Raw genomic sequence first — 23,715 nt, 5'->3', positions numbered from 1 at the left:
TCGCCTCCTCCATCTACACACACACACACACGTATACCCCTAGCGGGACTGGATTTTAAAAGAAGGGGGGAAAAACTCCTTTTTCCTCTCCCGGCGGCTGGTTTTCATTAGGGAGGTTTCTTTCGCAGCCCCAAGGGAAGCAGCCTATGAGTTTTTAACTGTGGTGCAGGACGTAATTATCTCATTAAGGCGAGAGAGCCAGGCTTTTCCCAGGAGAGGTGACCTTGCTCCGGGGTTGCTGGGGCTTAGAGGAGGGGGGTAGAGGTGGAAAAAGAGGGGGTAGGGGGGGGGGCCGTGTCCCCCTGTCACCCGCGGGTCACCTCTCCCCCTCCAGCCCCATTTGGGGTCGGGGTGGCGCAGCCCCCCCCCCCCTGCGGAGCGCGGCCGCTTCCACTTGTTGATAGAAGCACTTGGAGAAGGGCTGGGGGGGCTCGCGGGGGGGGCAAAGAGGGGATAGCGGGGCTCTGCCCCCCCCCCTCTCCCCATAAACCTTCCCCCTAACCCCCCCCCGGGCTCCGCTGCCGCCGGTGCTCGGCCCCTGGCAGGGGGCAGGTCGCCGGCCCGGGGGGCGAGGGGCGAGGGGCGAGGGGCGAGGGGCGAGGGGCCGCCCCGCTCGGCTCGGAGCAGGGGCGTTTGTTTGAACAGCTCCAGAGCAAAGAGCAGGGGAAAAAAGTTTGGGCTGGGAGCGTGGTTTTTTTCCCCAGACGTCAGCACAAGGCGGAACAGGGGCTGGGGAGGGAGCCGGACTCGCAGGGCAGCCGGGATTTATTTTATTTATTTTTGCCTTTTTAATTATTATTATTTTAATTTTTTATTATTATTTACTTGGAGGGGGGCGTGGGGGGGGGAGGGTGGAGAAGGGGAAGGGGCCGGGGAGCGGCCCGGCACCTCGGGGTGGGCTGGGGGTGGGAGCCATGGACTCGGCGCCAGCCTTCGCCATGGACAAGCCGTTCGCCCCCGGCACCGTGCGCGCTCCGGAGCCTCCCGAAAACCCCCAGGGCCGGAAAAACTTCAGCGTCAGCCACCTCCTCGACCTGGAGGAGGTGGCGGCCGGCATGAACGGGACCCCCCCCGCCGGCCCCCCACCCGCCGGGGGCGGCAAGGCGATGCCGGAGCCGTCGGGAGGCAGCAGCGGCAGCGAAGCAGCGCCCCAGGACGGTGAGTGCCGCCGCCCCGGGATGTCCCCCCCCCCCGGCCCCGGTAGCCTTGGGGTTGGGGTGACCCCCCTGCACCCCTTTGCCCCCCCCCCCGGCCAGGTTACAGCCCGTGGGCAGCGCTGAGCAGGGGGGACAAAAGGGCTCGGGGTACCCCGATGGGGGGGGAGGCGGGATGGGGGGTGAGGATGTGGCGGGGGGAGGCTGAGGGGGGGCCGTCGGAGAGGTGGGCGACCGGGGGGGGGCTCAGGGATGCCGGTGGGAGAGGAGCCGCCGCCGCCCTGAAAGCCCCCGACGGCTGGGACAGGGGGACAGGGACACCGGGGACAGGGGGACAGCGGGACAGGGGGACATCGCGCCGGGGGGGGGAGGCACCGGGCACCGGAGGTCGAGGAGGGGGGACACGGGCACGGCACCGGCCGGGGACACCGCGCCGGGGGCTTGGGGACACCGCTGCCACCGGGCGTGCCGGTGCCGAGCTCCCTCCCGGTGCGTGCCGGGGCTGCGAGGCTGCGCGCCCCCCCCCCTCCCCATCCCGGGGCTCCCCGGGTCGGTTTCTGCGCCTCGGGAGCGGAGGCGACCCCGGGGGGAGCGGGGGGACCGGCCCCGGGACCGGCCTTTGTCCGTGCGCTCCCCCCCGGACCAGAGGTGGGAGCCGGTGCAGCCCCCGGAGCGCAGCCCCCGGAGCGGGTCTCATCCTGTCCCGGGGGGCTGGGGACGGGGCTGGGGCCGGGGAAGGTCCCGGTACCCCGGTTCTCGTCCGGTCCGAGCAGGAGGAGCACTTGTACCGGGACAAACCCGCTCTGCCCGGGCGCTTCCCGGCTCCGGAGCGAGCAGGATTGGCCCCGTCCCCGCTGCACGGCCCCGCTCCTGGGGTACCTGGAAGCCCCCCCGGGGTGCTGGAAGGGAGAAGGGGCTGGGGAAGCTCGGGGTGGAGGCGCAGACCCCAAACCTGCTGCCGGGCTGGGCTCGGGTACCCCCAGCTTGTTTCGTGCCCTGGCCAGGGCCTGACCCGTGCCTGGGCAGGGGCAGGGGGCTCAGCCCCCCCGGAGCTGCAGTGAGGGGTCCTGACGGGAGCAGGGTGCTCCCCGTGCCCCCTCCTTGTGTGTGCCTTGGGGCTGAAGCACCCTTTTTGCCCCCAACTTATTCCCTGCACAACCTCCTTCCCCCGCAGGGAGAGCCCCCCACCCTCCTCGGGGTGCTGAGGGCCGGGGGCTGCTTTCTGGGGTGGTTTCGGGTACTTTTGGTGGTGTTTTCCATCCTCCTTCCCCTTCCCTTGGGGTTTGTTTGCGTTTCTCACGTTGCCTTTGGGACCACGGGGGAAGTTTTCGCCCACGGATGGGACCATACAGGGGGGGCTGCAGGCAGCACGGGGCGGGCACAGCTTTCGGACCCCCATCCCATCCTACAGCTCGTCTCGCGGGGCTATTTGCAGAAGGGCAGAGAAATCACCGCACTGCTGAAATCCCAGCACTCCCCAAAGGGGCTCAGCGGGGACCAGGAGTGCTGCAAGTACCAGAGAGAGAGCCGAGGGGGCCGGCTGATCCTCACCAGCCCATTTTTTTTACCCTGGAAGCCCTTTCTTCTCGGGGCAGAGCCCCGTGGGTTTTGGCACGCTGATCCTGGCACCGCTGGAGGAGGGGGATGCTTCCCGTTGGCACCTGCTTCTGCGAAGGCACCGGGACGAAGACACCATCGGCACCTGGGATGCGCCAGCAGCGCGTGCAGGAATGGAAACCTTTCTCCCCACCATCCCACCTGGAGAGGGAAGGAAATACCTGAGGGATGGGAGCTGAAAGCAGCAGGAAGACGAGCAAGGAAACGGAGCGAGAAAACCCCAGTGCGTGAACACGCTGACCTGTGGGGCTGCCACCACCGGCACTGCCGGGGCTGGGATGCACTTTCCGAAGTTGGGATGGGGAAACACCAAATACCAGGCGAAAGCCCTGCCCTTGCCCTTCAGATCTCACCATGCATCAGCGTGATGACAGCAGAGGAGTTTTTTTCTGGTAGCGCTAGCTTTTGTCGTCGCCCTAAAGCGAAACGGGCTCCTGGCGTCTTCTCTCTTCTTCCTTTTCACCCTCGCTTTTTTTCCTCCTGCTGGGTGCAGGTCTGGAGCCCCACGGGTTGGTGGCAGCAGGTTAATTATCAGTGCAAATGAGCCCTGTATCCGATGTCTCTCCGCAGGGTGCAGCTCGGTGTCCGGCTGGGCGGTGGTTATTGGGGTCATTGCGCTGCTGGGCTGAGGAAGGGTGGCCCCAAACCTGCTGCAGGCACCCCATCCTCTGTGCAGGGCTCACCATGCTGGAAAAGGGAGAGTTTTATGCTTTCCTGAGGAGGATCCAGGCCCTTCCTCAGCACCCCAAGTCCCACAGCCCTGTATTTGAGGTCCTGGGCTGCCCAGCCCCTGCCCCAACCCAGCCCCGAGGGCACCCAGCGCATCCTTGCCGAGGGCTGGGCACAGATAACAGCTCTGCGACACATTTCTCCCCAAAGATAAGAGGCAGAAACCCCACAAGCCAGGCAGGACAGCGGCAGAGGAAATGGGAAATGCCACGGGGGCAGCGAGGGCTCGTCCCCATCCCCGTCCCCATCCCCGTCCCCATCCCCGTCCTCCCCCGGAGCGGCGCGGCAGCCTCCCGGCGAAAACCTTCCGCACAACTTCTGAGGTCTTGAAAGCTTGTTCACCTCCTTTCATTAGACTAACAAATAATGTGTAACGCGAAACATCTGTTAACAACAGCCCTTAATGTTCTCAAGATGATAAAGCAGGAGGGTAATTTTAGCCAGCAGGCCCTGACTGATGGCTTTTCAAACAATGAGCGGCCTTTTGGTGCTGCCTGCCGATGGGAGAGGGTCGGGCGCTGGCTCCGGGGGATGCTTTGGGGGCTGGCTGGGAGCTTGGCGTGAGCCAAGGTTGTCATGGGCTCGGGGAAGGGCTGCGACCCCATGGGAGCATCCCCAGGGATGGGGTGGGGTGGGGGAGAAAGTGTCCATCGCCTGCACGCCGGGAGATTTTGGCTGGTCCCAGATGGGAGCGGGCGATGGGATGGGGCTGGGTGGCAGCCCCGGGCACCCCACCAGCAGGTCCAGACCCTTCCTCTACCCGTCCCCTCGCCAGGATGTGGGGGGGACGAATCGCCCTTGGTCCTGGCGTGAAGCGAGAGGCTGCACCCAAAGGGGCAGAGGGGGGTTGAGGTGATGGATGTTACAGCAAATCCCTTTTAATTACACAAACAAGGGCAGATGGAAAAAGGAGAGGTGAAGCAGGGGCTTGGTGACAGCAAGGGGCTCGCTTTTGGGGTCAGGGGCTGGCCGGTTGTCCCAAGCAGTCCCAAAATTTCCTGGGGTCCTAGGTCACAAAATACATTTGTGCCGTGCCTTTCCTGCCTTCCCAAACGCTGCATGTCCCCATCAGACAGGGGCACAGCTCGGGGACACCTCGGCTGCTGGAAAAGAGTCGGTTTGTGCCTTTGAGGCCCTGGGGGCTCCTTCCTTGGGGTATTTGTGCACTGGGCTGCAATTAGGGACAGCAGCGTTAACTCATGGCCAACCCCTGCGCCTGGCCCAGGGGAGTACAGGCCCGTGGGGACCGGCACATCGCAGCCCTAAATCTGCAGGAATTTCCCCTGTGCCTCCCCCGCTGGGGGTGCCGGGGGAGGCGAGCTGCTTCGGTCCTTGTAAGGCCAGCACGGGTGGCACACGGGGCTGGGACAGGAGCAAAACTCACGTGGCCGTGGTGCCCAGGGGCTGCGTGCCACCGTCGCTGTCCCCAGGGTGTGGGGACATCTCCTGCCCTGCAGGGAAGGATGCAAACCCCAAGGCGAGGGGTTGTGTCCGCACAGGGGTGCTGCCCGTGGAGCTGGGAGGGGGGACACAGCACCACCAGGCTGGGTGTCGGAGCCCAGCACTCCCCCAGAGGTGCAGCATCCATCGTGCAGGTTGATTAATTGCCAATTAATTAATCCTGGCCAGCTTCACGGGCAGGATCTGAGAGCATCCCAGGCAAAAAAAAATAACGGGGAGGGACCCACCTTGGCCCTAACCCCCCAGTCTGCAGCACAGACCCTACAGCCAGACACCCGCTCCCCAAATGGGGACCCCCCCACCATGGTCACCCCACACTCCTGCTGCAGGACCCCCCATCCTACCTGGTGGTCCCCCAGGTGCAGTGGGACAGGTCCCCGGGTCTTGCGCATCCCAAAACCCTGCAAACCACCCCAAAACAGCACAAACCACTGCCAGGCACGGAGATACCCCAGCTACAAATGGGGTTTCGGGCGTGGGTACCCCAGAACCACTGCTCCCCATCCTCCTCCAGCCCCCAAGGGTGCCATCGCCCTCTGCTCCATGCCCTGGGAGGATGCTCCCAGCCCCAGGCTGCTTTCAAGCCCTTGCAGACCGGTGGCACCTGGGCTCCAATTTGGGTTGGATTTGCCCACAAATGGGCCGAACGCCCCCAGCTGGGCTCCAGGACCCCCCTCCCGGTGTGAACACCTCGCAGCTCGGGGACCTGCAGCCCCTGGCAGCGGTGCTGTGCGCTCAGAGCCCTTCCCAGCAAAGAACTACCAGCACGTGTCCTGCAGCGTTTGCACAGCTCTGCGGGGCTGCTCGCCTCTGTGGCGGGGTAAAGCAAGCCATTGCCATGGGGAAAAGACAAAAAAATCCTAAACCAAGCACCTGGAAATCCCCCTTTCTCCCCTATTGATGTGATTTTTCTCCCCTCTGCGCCCCCAGCAAGCTGGGTTTTTGTGGCAGCGCCGCAGGGGATGCTCCTTCCCCCCTCCTTTCCAGCAAGAAACGGGTGTGGAAACCTTTTCTTGGTGGGGTCCGGAGGGGACAGAGGGGTCCTGCGTGCCTTGGGGACACGGGGCTTTGCCCTGCTCCATCAAGAGCCCCCCCAGCAGCTCCGGGTGCCCGGTGCCACCGTGCCCAGCCCTGGGGGAGCCCGGACACGGGGACACCTTGCCTGCCCCCCCGGGCTGTTATGTCTAGCATGACCAGGAACAGCTCAGTGCGAGACTATTTCCCCTCTCCTTTTGGGCTGTTATTTCAGGGAACGGGGCTGATTCACAGGAAAAATATGAAATTTTCGGCTCCGCACGGCCAAGATGGGCGAATTTCAACGAATCAGCATTTTAAGAGAGCCTGGGCGTGTGTCTGTAGCTGGGAGGCTGATGAAATGATTTAGGGCTTTGAGGCTGCCTCGTTAGAAACCCTTCCCCTCTCCCAGGGAGCGGGGCGATCGCCCCCTTTCCCAGGGCTGCTTTCCTCTGGCAACAGGCAATTTTTTACCCCCCCCGGGGGGGCTGTGAAATGATTGAGCCGAAGGGATGGGGTTGGAGGCAGGATGGGGCCCGGGTGCTTTGCTGCGGTTTAAGCCCCCGGCGGCTCGGGGCTGGCAGAGCCTGGGCGTCCCCCGGGCTGGCACCGTGTCCCTGCCTGCGGCGCGCTCGGCGGGAGCAGCAGCTGGAAGGATTTATCCCGCGGGGGGTGGCGAGGCTGGGACAGCATCCCCGTGCCACGGGGGAAGCCCGGAGCATCCTGTAAAACACCAGGGTCGGGGGCTGAGCTGGGAACGGGGAAGGGTTTAGCTCAGGGCCAACACGGCTGGGTTTTATCCCGGCTGGAAAAAGCAGCGGGGAAGAGGGAAGAAGCTCCGGGCACCGGTGGCCACGAGGAACCATCCCCTGCGTGGGGCTGGCGGTGGCCAGGGAGGATGGGGCCAGCCAGCCCTCCTGCTGGGAAGGGGCTGCCTCGGGCTTTCAGGGCGAGATCTATCACCCGCTTCCCACCGTGCTGCAGAAAAGTTTTTTTTTTGTGTTTTGTTTTTATTTTCTCTGGACACCCCCAAATTTCTGAGAATTTGTTAAAAAAAAAAAAACAAACAAAACACCCTCACCCTCGAGGCGTTCCCAGCCCAAGGGACGCGTGGCTGCGGGCGACCTTCCCACGGCGCAGCGAAACCAGCAGCATCCCTCCCTGCCCCAGGGACCCCCCCCCTGGCACAGGGAACGGGGGATGCTGTGGGGACAGGACCCTCCTGCGTGCCCCCGAGTGGGGCAGGGGGTAAAGGGGCCGCTGGCTCTGGAGGATCTGGAGAGATTGTCCCACCTCGGGGCAGGGCACACCGCTGGGGACACCAGGAGCACAAGCGGGGTCCCCATCGGGAACCGAGCTGTGCCTGGCACCGGGCTGCAAACAGCAGCTCCCCGGGCAGGCGCTAATTAAGCAGAGGACCTAACGAGGCCGCCACCGTGCTGCTCCTTGCCCCCGGGGTTGGGGGGACAGCGGGCGGGCTGGGGGAGCGGGAGCGAAACCTCCGGGGGGCTCCGGAGCCTTCAGAGAACGGCAGCGCCAGCCGCCGGCCCCCTCCTCCTTCCCTCCTCTTCCCCCTTTTGGAGCGGGTATAATAAAGCAGCTTTTCAGCTGCGGCTGCAGCGATAGATCAGGAAGAATTGTATGAGTCTATTAAAGTCTGTGTGTCTCTGAATGGAGACTGTGGCTAAGCCAGGCGCCAGGCTCTCGCATTGAACCAGATGTGTGGAGGCGCCATCCTTTCCAGCCACTGAATCTGAGAGGCTGCAGGCTTCACACGCAAGGAAACTGGAGTGCACATGGCAGGGGAGCCGGGGGAGCGCCGGGGAGCACATGGCAGCGCAGGGGAGGGGGCAGAGCCCGGCGTCCCCCCCCTCCTGGGGGGGGAGCACCCGGAGAGGGGGCAGCGTGGCCGTGGCGGTGGCTCCACGAGGTGCGGGCTGCTCCCCGGGGTCTGCGGGGTGTTAACGCAGGGTGGGATGGCAGCCTGAGGTGTGCGGGGCACGGCGGTGTTATGGGGGGGGGAATTGCACCAGGAGATGTGCAGAGCTTGGGGGTTTTTGGGGGGTGGCGTCGCACCCTGAGGTGCTCAGGGCACGGCTGTTTGGGGAGGTGCATTGCACCTGGAGATCTACAGAGCACGGGGGGGTTTTGGGGGGGTGGCACCGCACCCTGAGCTAAACAGAACCATGGCATTTTTTTGGGGTGGCATCACAACCCCAAGCCATACAGAGCATGGCAGAATTTGCGAGCAGCTTGCACTGTCCCCCCGAGCTGTTGCAGGAGATTTTTTTTTGGGGGGGGGGTTCCCTCGCTCCCTGAGCCGCGCAGGGCATTGCAGTGGTGGTGGTGGTGGGGAGCTGCAGCGCACCCCAAGCCGTACCCCAAATCCAGCAGGGACGTTGCAGGGCCACCGTGGGGGAGTGGCACTGAACCCCGAGCCGTGCAGGCGCTGCAAGAGGGGCAGGAGCATCGCAGCACAGCCCCTTGGTGCGTGGGATTGAGGAGTTTCGAGGTGGGTGGATCCCACCGCACCCCAAATCGGGGGGGGTCGGTGATGGGGGAGCCCCGCATCGCGCCCCGAGCCCCGCACGGCCGTGGCCGTGGGACGCTGCCTCCTCCCCGATTTCACTTTCTCATCCTCGGCCGGCCACATGGCTGTAATTTGGGGGTTGTAAATACCTCCGGGGGATTCCTAAATTAAAAAAATAACTGTTTTCGTTTAAATTAAAAGACACTGCAGCATTTCTATTAGTATTAGGGGTTTGTGAAACCTAAAACAAATGTCAGAACTGAACTACCAGGCACTGTCCCCTCGGTGTGTGCGTTGGCTCCGGCACCACCAGGGTACCCATCGGGTCGTACATTTTAACGAGTTTCGTAGAAAAGAACCCAGAGGTTGCTGAATGGTGCCCCGGGACCCTAAAAAGCAGCCCCAATGTGTCCCCCACTGCGCTCCTGGATGGGTTTTGGGGTCCCAAGCATGGCAAGAAGGCGCTTGTCTCCCCAAGGAACCAGAGGGGACGGTGCTGGTGTGATGAACGCGAGGCTCTTGGCTCTGCCACCCTTTCCAGAGCAGGACCCCGAAGCAGCCCCCCAACCCCAGCACCTCCGAGCATCCCCCCCCCCCAGCATCCTCCCGCAGCCAGCACCTGCCCCCGGGGATCCCGATCCAGGACCCTGCGCCTTAACCTGGAAACGGTTAAATGGGCTGGGTTGAGAAAAAAAAAAAAAAAAGAAAAAGAAAAAAGATACGAGCCACTTATTAAAATGAATGTTTTACAATAAATTTGGCGAGAGGCCACCGACCTCAAATGAAAACCAGACCGAAGGACAGCAATTCTGCTGGCTGGCGAGGGTTTCCAGGATGAATGCGTGTGCAGGCGCCCACGGGGTGCTCCTCGGAGCAGGAGGGGGGGGACGGGGTCCCTGCAGGCACCTCGTGCCCGGCCCTCGCCCACCCAAACTTGCCGATGGCCCCGTCCTGGCACCCTGACCCGTGGCCGTGGGCTGCAGGGTGGGTTTTTGGCAGGTGCTGGTGTCGGTGCCTGCTGGTGACACGGGCGCTCGGTGGCATCTCAGCCCCCAGCCGGGCTCAGGAAGGAGCAGAGAGGCAGACGGGTGCCAGGGGCTGGTCCCGGTGCCCAGAGCTGGCCTGAGGGGGGGTCCTGCGGGGTTTGCGCCGTCCCCCCCGGTCCCTGCACGCCCTCTTCCCCCCGTCTTGGCAATGACCCTAATGCAATTAGGGCTGCGCTCTAACCTGGAGGGCTGGTGTTGGGTTTCAGTGCCAGATGCCATTGGGGCTGGCTCGCTACGGGCTTTTGCTTATTAAATTTCAAGAAACCACTTTTTTTTTTTTTTACTTTTTTTTTTTTTTACTTTTTTTTTTTTTTTTTTTTTTTTTTGCCGGGGGTGGAGAGGAAGGCTGCGATTGCCATGCCAGGGGGCTCTGGCTGGGGGCCATCCCCCTTCACGGCGTTCCTGCTGCGCGGCCATCCCCGAGCATTTTGATTTTCGAAGCACCCTGCAAAACTCCCCGGGCGCTATCCACGCAGGGCACCCACCCCCCATCCCCGGGTAAATCCACTTTGTAGTCAGAGAGGAGTTTTCAGCAGGTTTTTTGCGATCGCAGGTGGGTGCTGCATGAGTCTCGTTAGCGTTAATTAGCTGCACGTGCCCAGTGCCCTGCTGGTAGGGCAGGTGAGCGGTTTTAGCACCTCCGTGGCTGTGACCGGGGAGCTGCAGGGTCATGGTTCTGGGTGCACCAAGTGTGTCTGAAAGTGGTTGTGCCTGTGGGGTGGGAGGGAAGCAGCATCTAGCCCCATCGGCCTGGGTGCAGGATGGTGGAGTCCATCCCAGTATCGTTCATCCCAGTATCATCCATCCCAGTATTATCCATCCCATTATCTTCCATCCCAGTATTGTCTCTCCCAGTATCATCAGTCCCAGCACCATTCATCATCCCATCCCCATCCCCATCCCCATCCCCATCCCATCCCATCCCATCCCATCCCATCCCATCCCATCCCCATCCCATCCCATCCCATCCCCTCCCACCCCACCCCACAGTTCCCATCCCCTCTCCCCACCCCGCCACCGACCCCGGAGTCCCCCGGGGCTGCCCCAAACCTCTCCACGTCTGCAGCTTTCTCCTGCCCCTCTCCCCGACTCCTGGCTCCCCGCAGCAGCCCGTTCCCACATCTGTTAGCCATCAGGGCGCTGCCAGGCCCCGCTCTCGGCTCTTTTCCTGCACGGCACCGGTGGTGCTGGTGAAACCGAGAGGCTGCGCCCCGGGTGGGTGCCCGGGGGCCCCTTGGCAGGGCGATGCAGCAGCCCTGGGGCTCAGCACAGACCCTGTGCTGAGCTCTTCCCACCACTAAAGCTCTCCTGGCCGGCAGATGAAGGCAAAATTCCCCCCCCCAAAAAAAATGCCTCCTGGCCGGGGAGGCTCCCCACCGGCGGCTGGGGCAGAGCCAGCGCCTTTTGTTGGCCCGCGGGCCCCCGCCGTGGGGGCTGGCAGTTTTTTTTCAGGAGGAGAAAATTAAAAATTCCCGGTCCCCCGTCGCTTCTGTGCCGCTCGGAGGTCGGCCTGGCTCAGCACCACCAACCCGCTGCGGTGCAGCTCCGGCCACGAGCGTCCCCCCCCCACCCCGAGGAGCCCCCCGTCCGCTGTGCGCTCTGCGCGCATCCTCGGGCACAGCCCCGCCACACGCACCGCATCCTGATAGCCTCCGTGTCGGCCTTTTGCCCAAATTTGGGGCATTTTCGAGGGACATCCCACAGCGGGACTGGCACCGGGGAGTTTTTTAGGGCTCCGTGTGCCCCCAGGAGCCTGGATCCCCCCCCCCGGGTTGCTGAGCTCTCCCCGTGCCGCCAGGGAAAGCGGGGTGCAGGACGAGTGCTTATTTATTCACCGGGTGCTGTGTCCTGGTAGCAGCCAGCAGCTCGGGCAAGTTGTGCGAGCGAGGCACACCCGGAGTGTCACCGGGGAGTTTTGTGTCCCCACTGGGGTTGTTCTGGGGAAGGGAAGGGCAGGACCAGGCCCTTGTCCCCGAATCAATCCAACGAGCAGCCAGGGGTTGCGCTGGAGGAGAGCTGGATGAAAGCGCAGGCTTCGTCTTCCAGGGTGTCCTCCCCAAACCACAGCATCCCGGTCATCTCCTGGCTGCTCCCCTGCCCGGCTCCTTGTCCCCTCCTCGCTGTGACAGATCCCGATCTCGTTCCTCCGGGGCGTTTGGGTTTGCAGCAGGAAAATCACTGCCTTTTCTGGAGGGCTGGCTCTGGGCTGTGAGAGTGGCTGCTGCGGGGCTCAGACCCTCCCTACGAGATGCAGCATCCCATGGGACCGGGCTGCTCTTTTCCAGCTTCGTTCTGGCCCCCAGACCCCATAAAACCCCCACGGTCCCACCGTGCTGTCGATAGGGATGGGTGTCCATGGCTTTGGTGCCGCTTAGCAGCCGACGGAGGGTTCGGAGCCCAGGCTGGGCACATCCCCGTGGGGATGCGGGACGAGGTCCTGCTGCCCTTTCCCCAGAACCTTTCCCGGGTTCCCCGCGGGCAGGACCCTGCCGAAATGTGGGTGTCCACGGCGCTGGGTGGCTGCTGGCTGGTGCGGCGGCGGCTCCATAACCATAAAACAGTCGGCTGCTGCCTGTCAGTGAGCGGAGGCTAAGACCCTCCCGGGACAGCCTTGGCCTCTTTCTTGGTACAGGCTTTCGCTGCTCCTTTTTAACGGAGACACTTTTCCCCCAGCAAAACTGGCAGCCTGTAAAAACGTGTCAGCGTTTCAGTTTTTTCACAATTAATGAGGTGAAACATCCTCGGAAACATTTTGCTGTAATGTTTCTCCGGTAGCTGAGACTTGCCCCTCTCTTAAATTTTTCATGTAGGCCACTTGAGCCGGGAAAGTTTCCTTCGGACTCAGCACATTTGGACCCCCCCCCTGGGTCTCTCCAGCCCCCCGCTGAGGCTGGGGCTTTGCTGGGGTTTTGGGGGAGCTGGGGCTGCCCTGGAGGCGCAGGGAGCGGTGGTGGGATGGGGCAAGGGCTGGAGCCCTGTGTCGACAGCAGGAGAGCCCGGAGTGGGGCTGGCAGCCCCGGGACACCCCGTCCCCATGCCCGTGGGGTGGTCCTGGGGTGGGTTTGGGCGATGCAGCATCATCCTGAGCAAAGCTGGGCGCCGGCACCCCGGGGCTGGTGGCCCCAAGGGTTTCTCTGCGGGAGCTTCCAGCTGCTCCTCACCTTCCCTGGGCTTTCGGAGATGATTTGGGGAGATCAGAGGTGGGGTGGTTCCCAGCATCATTTCTGCCACCAGCCCTGTGCCCAGCAGACCCCTCTCCACGTCCCCATCCTTCACCCGGCTCCATCCAGAGCACTGCCCCAATGCCCCCAGCCGCTGCTTCGGGCAGCTCGGCCGCAAGTTACGGGAAAAAAAAAAAAAGGATCCGGAGCAGGGCAGGGGGGAAACCCCCAGAGGGAGAAATTCCCGGAGCAGGGAGCCCGGCACGACCCCGAGGGCAGCGCTTCCTCCCCAATTACGGGGCCGCGAGGAACAAGTTAACCGGCCGCGCACGGACGTCATCGCTGGAGCCTCCTCGCTTCCCCCGAGTATATAACGGGATGAAGGCAGTCCACATGTTTACCGAGAGAGAGAGACCATGGGAGAAACGAAAGACATTGTTTTTCCAAAGGATTTCTTGGCTGTAAAAGGCCTCCACCACCCTGCGGCTTCCCTGATGAAGGCCCAGCGTTAATTTGTTAAATCCACATCAAGTGCCCGGAGAACCAGTTGTTTATTTTTGCTAATTCAGCCGGCCGAGATCAAATTGGGGTTTTATTTGTTAAGGATAAACCTTAATTAATAAAAGCTATTTATTTGGTTAGAGCCGGCCGCAGCCTGAGGGTCAGATATGCCGCGATCATTATTTCAAGTAAAACAAACCTAAAACGTCTCTCAACAGTTTGAGAAACGTAGAAACTTAGAGGGCTGAATTTATTTGTCTTAGGAAGAATTTACAGCTAATTCCCTCCAGGCTATTTCAACCCTTAAATTATACCCAAGAAGAAGAAAGAAAGAAAGAAAAAAAAAAAATGCTGTTCCAGGAGGAGCAGGAAAGTAAATGGTACGGCAGATTTGATCATCTGGCTGGGGGGGGGATGGAATTTAAGGCTTAAAAGGGCCTTGGCAAAGGGCTTGCAAATAAATGGAACGTGTGAAATAATTTAATGGCAGACAACTGCGGCCGGGCCAGGGCTCAGGGTCGGCGCTGCGATGGAAAATGGAAAGCACGGGAGGAGAAGGAGCACCAAAATCCATCTGGAGGGTGGGGAGGATCCCGCGAGCATCCCCACGAGGCCAGCGCTGGAGCTGGGCACGGCCCCACGGTCCTAAATCCAAGCCGGAGCCCGGGTGGAAATCCAGCACGGATCACCAATTCACAGCCCGGCACGCCGTTCCTGCGGAAAACGAGTCAAAACGGGGAGGAAAAGGGCAAGAGGCGGAAAAGCGGGCTCGCTCCGTGCTCAGCTAAACCAACACGGCTCTGACCCAGCAGCGCTGGGGCCACTGCTCCTGCAAATGGGCCACGACCGCGCGCTCCCCCCCTGCCCCTGCCCCTGCCCCTGCCGCGGGGCCGTTCTCCAGCAGCACGCGGTCCTGGCGGGGCTCCTGCCCTCGTCAGCACAATTTGGGGGCACGGCTGGGGGTCCCGAAGTGATTTGGGGGATGCCCGTGGTGGCAGCCCTGGTGCTCGGCCCCATCGGGACGTGTCGTGCCGTGAGCCATGGGGCTGTGCGAGATGCCCTCTGCCCTCCCCACTGCCATCCTTTGCTGGGCAGTAATGGTATCCCCATTTTGCCCCCTTCCCCATGCTTTTTTTTTCTTTTTTTTCCTTTTTTTTTTCTTTTTTTTTTTCTTTTTTTTTTTTTTTTTCCCTTTGGAGGAAATTGTAATCAGTGGAAGGTAAATACGCCGAGGCAAGGGGGGGTTGCTCAGACGTCCCCTCTGACCTCCGGCTTGGACAATCAACCAAAGCCCCAGCCACGCCGCTGGCAGCCCCCCCAGGTTACAAGTGACAAACTTGGGGGCTCAGCTTTCACCAAAACCTCCCCCCAGCCTCCCCAGGTGAGGCTTTGGGGGCAAAAGAAATTCAGCATCGAGCTGTTTTTGACTTCGGGCAATTGCAACTCTTCTTCTTGGAAAGCCATCAGGGTGCGGAAAGGTTTTCTGATTCTTCCGTGAAGGTTTCGGTGAATTTGGTTAAATCTGATTCCCTCCGGCTGACAGCGAGGTGGCAGCAGGTCTTTGGGCTCCGTGGTGGCAGTGACATGGGGATGGGACCCAACCTGCCCCCATCCCCGCTCCCTGGGTGCTTTGAGAGTCAAGTTAAGCAAGCCCTTCTCCTCCTTTTTCTTTTCCTATTTTTTTTTTTTTCCAATTCAGGATGGGCGAGAGCAGCCATCGCTTACGGACAAGTCCTATAGCCAGAATTTTAACCGGGAGGAAATCAAACGGGGTCCATCAATTTTATTTATACATTTAATAGGGGTCTGTTGAAACCATCGCTCGGAGCCAGCTGGGTGGGGGCCGTGGGGGACAGCACTTTCTGACCCAAAACCAGGTCCCACGCTTCTCCAGGAGCCTCCAAAGTGAGCACAGCCCAGGAGCAGGCACCGCTCACCCGCTCCGTCCCACACGTCCTTCCCAACCCGTGGCCCCGATTCGGTCCCTGGCTCCCAAAAAACTCAGGGACAACCACGGCCGGCCTCCATGTATTTTAATCCAGCGGCTCGTTAGCTCGCTGAAGGAAAACAGGACCAAAAAAGGAGTTTAACTAAAAGGGGCAACTGGAAAGCGGAGACTGGCAGAACATTTGAAGCGGCAGAAACAAGGGCTTGGAGGGAATCCGGGGAATTTTATTTGTGAGCCTTTACGCCAACCGCAGCGAGGGGCAGCCTGCATTCTCCCAGGCAGGAGAAGGGCCCCAAACCCACACGTTATCACCAACACGACACCGACCACAACATCTTCACCCTACCGAGAAGCCCACGTCCCACCTACAGCAGCACGGGCAGCTCCCAGCCCAGCGCACAGCCAACCAAGGTCCAAAAGCACCCAGAGCACCATAAGAGACGGTGGTTGAAGCAATGCCACAGGGTTGGATGGAGCTACTTGTCCTCCTGGCCATGCCCTCCAGCCCCAGGACAGTTTTTCTCCCCCACGGTCCCAGCAGCTTGGCCCCATCATGACCAAAATGTTGCAGCATCCCTGCGTGCGCCCGGGGACCGGGGACGGTGCCGCGTCCCTGCGCCTCCTGCTCGGTCCCCCCGTGGGTCGTGGTGCTGGAGGCACCCGGAGCTCCCAGACCCTGCCTCTGGTCCTCGTGTGGCCAAGCCCTGGAAAATTGACCTGCTCCTTCCAAATCATGGCCAGCGATGGAGAGAACCGACCTGCAGCCCCTCCTGCTCTTGCTGCACCCCCCGAGCCATTCGTGTTTCGGGGCGGGCTGCCCCGGAGCGTGATGCACAAAGGGACCCAAGGGGCTTGGTGGAGAGCTTGCTGGCAGAGGTTTCACAGCTTGAGTTATTCGGAATTAAGGGCCAAGAAGGGTTTTTTGGCCTTAAGATCTTGGAACATGTTGTTTCCTCCTGCTCGACATCTCGGTGGTGTCTTGAAGCAGGGGAGTTAAGATCTTTTCCAGTAGATTTTGTTGCTCTCATATCGTCTGAGAACCCTGCACATCTATTTAATAAGTATCAGGATAGCTTATTAGCAAGTATTTGTTTCTTCAGCACAGACAGGGAGCAGTAATTCCTGCCATCGTGGCCTCTGCACTGATACAGAACAGAAAACCCGAATATAACCCTGCTATGAATCAGAGCGATGCCATAAAACTATTAACATTTCAAATAATTCCCAAATACTTTCCCACCAGTAGGTACAGATTGGATCCAGATGCTTTATTAACGGAAAAAATAATTACCCAGTACCTCCATGAGGAAGATCAGCAGCGCGATGCCTTTCCCATGAAGCCTTCGCAGGCAGCAGGCCGGGTATCAGAAAAAAAAAAATAAAAATTCTTCACAAACTTGCCTAAACCTGAGGATCTAGTGACAAAGAGCAGATTAATCCCGGCCTGGCGGAAAGCCCAGGATCAATAGGGAGAAATGAAGCTACACCCTGCGCTCCGTGCTGCCACGAGCCAGCGGAGGCTGAAACAAACCCGGGGGGGAGCTGAGCCCCAAGGGACGCGGTCGTGTCTCTCCCTGGCTGCGTGGATGGGGTTTGGGGAGCATTGCGGTTTTGGCTGTGGGATGGTGTTGTTCCGACAGAGCTCCGGAGGCTGCTGGAGGTGGGAGCTGAGCCCCAGATCTCAGGGGTGTTGGTGCTGAACCTTGGGTTAGGAAGGTTTAGGAAGGGCTGAGCCCAGGGCACCTCTGAGGTCTGGGTTTGGGATGAGAGTTGCCCCACGGGAGTCTCCGGAGGCTGGCAGCAGAAATCAGATCCCGGAGGGATTTAGCCAGGTGTGAGGACACCAAAGGTGCTGGGTTTAACCCCAAACTCCAGCAGGTCCCGAAATAGGTTTGGATTCCTGTGAATGCTGCAGGGCTGTGTGCGTGTGGCCATCACACGTGCCCAGGGGAGCGGGGCTGGTCCCGAGCCTGGTGGGGTCTGTGGGGTCTCACGGGGCCTCTTCTGGGATCTCCCCCCTAGGCGAGAGCCTGAGCCCGAGCCGCGGGGCGGCCAAGAGGAAGAAGAAGCAGCGGAGGAACCGCACCACGTTCAACAGCAGCCAGCTCCAGGCTCTGGAGAGAGTCTTCGAGAGGACGCACTACCCCGACGCCTTCGTGCGGGAGGAGCTGGCCAGGAGGGTGAACCTCAGCGAGGCGAGGGTCCAGGTGAGCGCAGGTTTGTGAGGCAGAAGAAGGACCCCTCTGCCTTCCTCCCCCGCACGCCACCGGGGTCTGGGTGATGGGAGGGACACCGGGGACGTCCCCGGGACCCCGCTAACGCCTCCCCTTCCCCGTGCAGGTCTGGTTTCAGAACCGGAGGGCCAAATTCCGCCGTAACGAGAGGGCGATGCTGGCCAACAGGTCGGCGTCGCTCCTCAAGTCCTACAGCCAAGAAGCCGCCATCGAGCAGCCCATGGCACCGCGGCCCACGGCGCTCAGCCCCGAGTACCTCTCCTGGACCAGCACCTCCCCGTACAGGTGGGTGCAGGCACCGACAGGGACAGGGTGCCATGGCAGGGACCGTCCCCAGCTCCGTGGCAGCCCCGTGCCACTGCTGAGGACACGGGGAGCTTCCTGGGGGTCAAAGGAGCTAGGGGCAGGAGCGCGCACGGGTTTGTTTTGGGGAATCCACACCAGCCCTGGCTGCACATCCTCTGCCCCCTGCAGAGCAGCCTCCATGCGTTTTGGGGCCGGGGAGGGGCTGGTCCCCACAAGGGGCCCTCCTGGCCTCGTGCTGACCCTTCCCACATCTCGGTGCAGGAGGTGGAGCGGGTCCCTTCGGTTCCCAGCTCTCCAAAAGCCAGCGGCAGGGCCTCCTGGCACATACTTCGAGGGGTTCCCACATGCGTCCAGCCACATAAAAATGCCGAAGAGCCTTGACTGCTCTTGTGGGAGATGCCCTAAGAGGGAGCAGCCGATGAGGGCTGGGAAGCCGGCGGGGCGCGGGGGCTCCTGGGCCGAGCCTCATTCCTCCCCGCTCCCCCCCGCAGCACTGTGCCGTCCTACAGCTCCAGCGGGACCGCGACGCCCACCCAAGGGGTGAACATGGCCAACAGCATCGCCAGCCTGCGCCTCAAAGCCAAAGAGTTCAGCCTCCATCAGAACCAGGTGCCGACCGTGAACTGACCGGGGGAGACCCCCCCCGTGGCCTCACCCAGGACGCAGAGCAGGGTCCTGCACCGGCCGGCACGACCCCGCTGCCCACCCGACGGCTCAGCACCTCTCCTCTCCTCTCCTCTTCCCTTTCGAAGGTAGAGTCAAGTCCCAGTCCGAAGTGGCACATAATTATAGCCACATATGGAGCAAACTTGGTTAGAAACTTGCTTTTCCGCACACCCTTATAATAAAGGCTATATATACACACACATACCCCCCGCACGCTCTTCGAGGACAAACAGACTTGCCAAGCGAACAAGAATTTGCTTCCAAACATGGAAGGATCTTGGACTTTTGGATTTGACCAATTTGGGTATCTTGCCCGGAGAGCCAAAGAGTTATTGGGTCTTCTCCTCCCGCAGGGCCGGCACGCAGCGCCGGGAGGATCACGAAGCTGCACGAGGCCCATTTTTAGGGCCCCCCCCACTTTGTGCCGGGCTGCGACCCGCGGTGCTCGCCCGTGCGGCCGAAGCCGACCCGTGCCTTCAACTCCTCGCTCATCGCCAGCCGTGGGGCTCGGCAGAGACTTTTTCAAGCCAAAGGCTCTTTCCCAGCTCCTGTCCCACCGGGCTCTGCCCCTCCCCAGAAGACTGAGCGGGGTTGGAGCATCCCAAAACCCTCACCGGGAGCCCTCGAGCTGTGGGGGGGACAGCACCGCGCCCCGGCCAGGCACCGCCGCCCCACGGTTGGCCGGGGCTTTGCCAGCAATCCTGCAGAGCCCCAGGTCATTGAACCGTCCCAGGGAAAGAGAAAATTGGAAAAAGCTGTTGGTTTCAGCTGAGTAGGCGGCTCCCGGCGCTTCGTGCCAACGGCAGAGCCGGCTTCGTCTTCCGGAGGCACAGCCTCCCCGGCGGCAGCTCCGCAGATGTGCCGCGGAGCCCGCGGCCGGAGGCTCCATGGGGCATTTTTGTGTTCGTGCCCAAAGGAAATGGTTTCCCCCTCGCCCCACCCCAGCACGCAGCCGAACCAGGGGGCTCCTTTTTGTAAAATGGGCACGGGGGAGGCGGCCTCGCCCCAGGGCTCCAGTTCTGATATCGCAGCGACGCGGGACGAGCTGGTGCTGGGGTGGTGGAGGTTGGAGCCCAGGGAAAACGTCCTCGGGAGGCCACGGCACCCAAGGCAAGGAGCAGCAGCCCAGTGCCAGGTTGGACGGGTGGAGAAGGCACCGGCCCTGCCTCTGCAGAAGGGCTTCACCCAGACGGGCTGATGGAGTGAATACGGAGTGGAAAAATCACAGAATTGTCAAGGGACCTTGAGAGATCACTGAAATGCAGCAGCAGAGCTGAGCACAAAGGCAGGGAACACCAAGATGAGCACCCACCGGTGCGCAAAGCCAAGGCCAAAAGCACCCAAACCCCTCGCGTGCCCACCCGAGGGCATCCTGCCCCTCTCCCCCCCCCCCAGGGCTCTGGCCACAGCCCTGTGCAGCTCCCAGCGGTGACACCAGGACCTCGGGGACACCCCAGGTGGTGCCTGCCCGGGGGCTTCACCCAGCACCCAGAGCCCCCACAGCAGCCGAGCTGGGATAAGCCTGGCCCCTACCCTGCTCCAACCTCCCTGCCCCATGCTCTGCAGCCAGGGAGGGGGCACAGCCAACACCACCCACCCCTCACGGGGGTACAGGCACCCCAAGGGGGATGCGCTCACCCCAAAAGCCCAACCTGAGTCCTCAGCTCTATCTTCTCCCCCTCTTTGCTGGGTGGGAAGGACGCAGCTCCATGGATAGCCACAGCGAGACACCGCGGGGACCTCAAAGAGCTGCTGGGGTGGGGGCAGCTTCCCCGCAGAGCAACCCCCCCAGGAACAGCGTTGGGGCAGGGGGCGAGGGGGTCCCATTCCCATGGAAAGCACACGGGGCTCTTTTTCCAGCCGTACGAGCTGAAACCACAGGGATATAAATGTCGCTGCCTCTTTGCGAGCATTAATGAAAATAAACCCATCTAATAGTTTGCAGATGCCGTTTCTGTAAACCTAAAAAAAGCAGGGAATAAATATTTCTTCACTAAATATCTATATGTATATATATATTTGAAAACATTCGTTCCTAATCTTCGGGCCCCTCCTTCGCCACGCTCTTGGCAGCTTATCACGGATTGTCAGTCAGCGTCGAAGCCTCACCGAGACGAGACGCAAATTGCACCCACGGAGGGGTATCAGGACGGAGGGATTAGTGTAACCTGAGCTTGCTCTCTCCCTTTCTATTTGTACATTTCAATTACTTGTAACAAGATCCACGGTGGATTTTTAATTTTTTTTTTTTTTTTTTTGCATGTCTGTGTTTTTTTGGATTTTTTTTTGTAAGGTTTCTGTAAAAACAACTCTTGTGAAATAATGGAGGAATAAATATTTTACTGAGTAGAGACTTGTCGGCTCCCCTACCTGCCCTGGCCAAGCGGCACCTCGCAGCCCCCCCCCCCGGGCTGCTGAGGGATTTGCTCTGCCCAGGGTTGTTGCTGTTCATGCCAGGAGCTGCTGCAGGTCCCCTGGAAGGTTTTGAAGGATGGGGAGAAACCCCATCCGCCTTCACACCTGCCCCCGTTAGGATCCAAATTGCATCCTGGGGTCCCAATTGGTCCCTGCACCCTGGGAGAGGGGCAGGGGGGAGCGTGCTGGGGGGCCCCACGGAGCCAGGATGGGGCAGGGGACCTCGGTCCCGCAGCCAAGCCCTGTCCTCAGGCTGGGGATGCTCAAACTGCAGCACCTTGCCAGGTCCATCCCAGTTCATTACAAGGCAATGAGAGCAGGCTATGGAGGGAAGGGAGCACTAAAAGGTGGGCTCAGCTCACTTTTCCCCTTTAGATCCATGCTGGGAGCAGCAGAACGACAGGGACCTGCCCCCAGCAGCCTGCAGACCCCCCAAAGCAGCACCCACACGTCCCCCTGCAGCAGGGCAAGGGGCTGAGATGGGACGAGGCCAGCAGCAGCCAGCAGAGCCCCTCACTGCTACGTTGTCAGGTCAAATCCAGCATCACAAATGGGGGTGGGAGCCTCCGACCACTAATTGATGCTCCGCAGATGTCAGGGGTGAGCATCTGCTACAGAAGGCCTGTCCTCCCAGGATGAGCGCTTGTCTGCAGGCACAGCAGAGACCAGAAAAGCACACAAATTTGGGAGCCAAAAGGACAGGCAGAAAGGTCTGGATCTGCCTGGAGAAGAACCCGAGCTAAGGAGGCGGCCGCCTGTGCTCTCATCGCAGCCCCGTGCCGATCCCAAGGGCACCGACTCGGTAGGGGCTGAGCATCGCCAGGAGCAGGAGGCAGCACCAAACCCTGCACACCAAGGCAGGCGCTGACCTGGCACATCGGACCCAGCACCCACAGCTGGTGAACGTGAAGATCAGAAGGGCAGGAACAAGGCACAGCTCACAGCACAGGGCTCCAAAACGCAGGAGGACAGCGGAGGTGCCACCGAGCAGCCCCGTCCAGCGCTGCTTGGGTGGAGCAGGAGACCAAAAGGGGTGAAGTGGATTCGGAGAGGGTCAGAAAGCCAACGGCGGGTGGATCTGCGGCAGCGAGACGTGGCCCAGATGGAGCCATGCACACAGCAAAGTCGCTGCCCTGCTGATTTCCAGCAGCAGCAGGGCTCAGTGGGGAGGACACCGCCTGTTTGCTGCTTTCTACCACCTGCTTCAGTCCCCCTGAGCCAGCTGGCATCACCGACAGTGACACTGACCCCTCCGCTAGCCATGGTCCCACACAGCAGCAGCTTGACCCCCCCCATGGGCTCCGTGCTGCTTCACTGCTGCTCCATATCCACTTATTTACCCCTTCAGGAAGGGACTCGCAGAGCTTTATGGCCATTCGTCCCGCCTGGCCCCAGGCAGAGGACATCACCCAGGCAGCATCCTCACATCCTCAGCATGTGGCCAGTGCAGAACATCCCCTTGGAGGGCATCCAGCCCCGAGTCAAGAGACCCTTGGAAGCGAAGACCTCGCAGATCCCAGGGCAGATTGCTCCAGTGACTCATTCCCGTTAGCTGCTGGAAATATGTCACTTATTTCCTGCCTCTGCTGCCCCCAGCTCGAGCAGGAGGTCCCAGCCGATGTCCCGCTGGCTCCTGGAGCTGGTGGGCTGCAAGCCAGGAGCCAGGCAGGGTCCACACATCACCGGGGAAGGGATCTGCCAGGGATGGGGAGCTCAAAGGCACCATGCTGCCTCCTCGTCTCCCAGCACAGGGGGCTTCTCCTCCTCGGCAGCGGTCCGTCACGGCCACATCCAGCACCAGAACCAGCTTCTGGTCTCCATCCCCACGCCCTAGCTCGGGCTGGAGGCTGGGAGGGTTGCAGGGCCGTGGTTTTCAGGGCCGTTTCCTTCCCTGAAGCAGCTGGTTTTCAGCCAGCCGAATCCCAAGCGAGAGGTCTCGGATGATGGGAGGACCATCCCGCACCCCTCTCCTCGTCCCCGACCCCACAGCCCGATCCCGGCACGGGGCTTTCCGCCCGATGGGAACCTGAAGTCTGTCCCGGCGATGTTTTAACGCAATTTTTTAATATTTTTTTTTGGTGTTGTCATCAGCACCGGCTGCCACGGCAGCGAGACAAAACAGAGCTCACATTTTCCAGCTCGCCGGGATGCCAGCCCCGTTATCCCTGTCCAGCCCCGTTATCCCCGGCCAGCACCTAGCGGCACAGCACCCTCCCCTCCGGCTGCGCTGAGCCCTCTGGTGGCAAGGGGAAGGCGCAGCCCCCCCCCCAGCCACCAAATCCCCGCCGCAGGGCACCCACAGGTCCCCTCCTGGCCCAGGGGATGCGACAATCCCCCCCCCAAACCCGAGCTGTTCGGAGGGAGCACCCCCCCGTCCTGCAGCGGGCGCTTTGCTCCTCGCTGCGCCTTCCCCAAGCCCCCAGAGGACGCAGCCCGAGGTGGATGCGGGGCTTTAGGGGGCTGCCCCTTCAATTTGGGACAGTTTGGGAAGCGAGACCCGCTTTGCAGCCGGTGTCACAAAGCCACACGGCAGGCTTGCTGCTGGGAGCCCCCCGTGCCGCCCCTTCCCCAAGCAGCTGCCCCAGGACCCCTCCCCAAACCCTCCCCGATGACAACCCCAAGGAGCAAAGTCACCAAACCCTCAGCAGGGGACCGAGGGGCTCGACTTTGGGCACAGAGGAGGGGGTCCCCCAGCTCCAACCCCCTCCTTGTCCTGCCCAGGACCCTCAGCCCTCCCCAGCACCCCGAATACCGGGGGGGGGTCCCCTCCTTGTCCCCGGGGCTGAGGGTGGCTTTGGGGTGCCCCCCCGGCCCGCTGCCACACGAGGGTGCTGCAGCACCACGCAGCGCAGCGCCGGGTGGCCCTGGGGACACAGCCCGGCCCCGCAGCTCCTTCCCACCGGCTTTTCCAGCAGGGGTTGGAAATATCTCCC

The 23,715-nt window shown here is 61.5% G+C and overlaps 1 protein-coding gene across 3 annotated transcripts; it reads left to right on the top strand.

Moving 5' to 3' along the window:
- The first annotated feature begins 784 nt into the window (after nucleotides 1-784).
- On the top strand, nucleotides 785-20,690 carry PRRX2 (paired related homeobox 2). Of its 3 annotated transcripts, XR_014318813.1 has the most exons (5): nucleotides 785-1,158; nucleotides 17,184-17,368; nucleotides 17,502-17,680; nucleotides 18,193-18,453; nucleotides 18,721-18,731. XR_014318813.1 is itself a non-coding variant. In XM_082775593.1 (4 exons), exons 1-4 carry the CDS (start codon nucleotides 915-917, stop codon nucleotides 18,326-18,328), a joined length of 726 nt encoding a protein of 241 aa, XP_082631719.1. In that variant the 5' UTR covers nucleotides 785-914; the 3' UTR covers nucleotides 18,329-20,690. The 3 variants fall into 3 exon arrangements, 2 of the variants coding, with proteins under 2 accessions (XP_082631719.1, XP_082631718.1); XM_082775593.1 differs by having other exon boundaries at nucleotides 18,211-20,690; XM_082775592.1 differs by having other exon boundaries at nucleotides 18,193-20,690.
- Nucleotides 20,691-23,715: the final 3,025 nt, after the last annotated feature.

This window comes from Aythya marila (genome assembly GCF_965140915.1).
Source record: "Aythya marila genome assembly, chromosome: 19".
Taxonomy (NCBI): Eukaryota; Metazoa; Chordata; class Aves; order Anseriformes; family Anatidae; genus Aythya; species Aythya marila.
Note: the sequence above shows the minus strand (reverse complement) of the source record. Positions and strands in the feature narration are given on the sequence as shown.

What these genes read in the sequence shown, in the direction of transcription:
- PRRX2 (XM_082775592.1), top strand. Translation starts at nt 915, where the DNA reads ATGGACTCGGCGCCAGCCTTCGCCATGGACAAGCCGTTCGCCCCCGGC. An exon ending in CGAAGCAGCGCCCCAGGACG is followed by an intron (nt 1,159 to 17,183) that starts GTGAGTGCCGCC and finishes TCTCCCCCCTAG; the next exon opens with GCGAGAGCCTGAGCCCGAGC. An exon ending in TCAGCGAGGCGAGGGTCCAG is followed by an intron (nt 17,369 to 17,501) that starts GTGAGCGCAGGT and finishes TTCCCCGTGCAG; the next exon opens with GTCTGGTTTCAGAACCGGAG.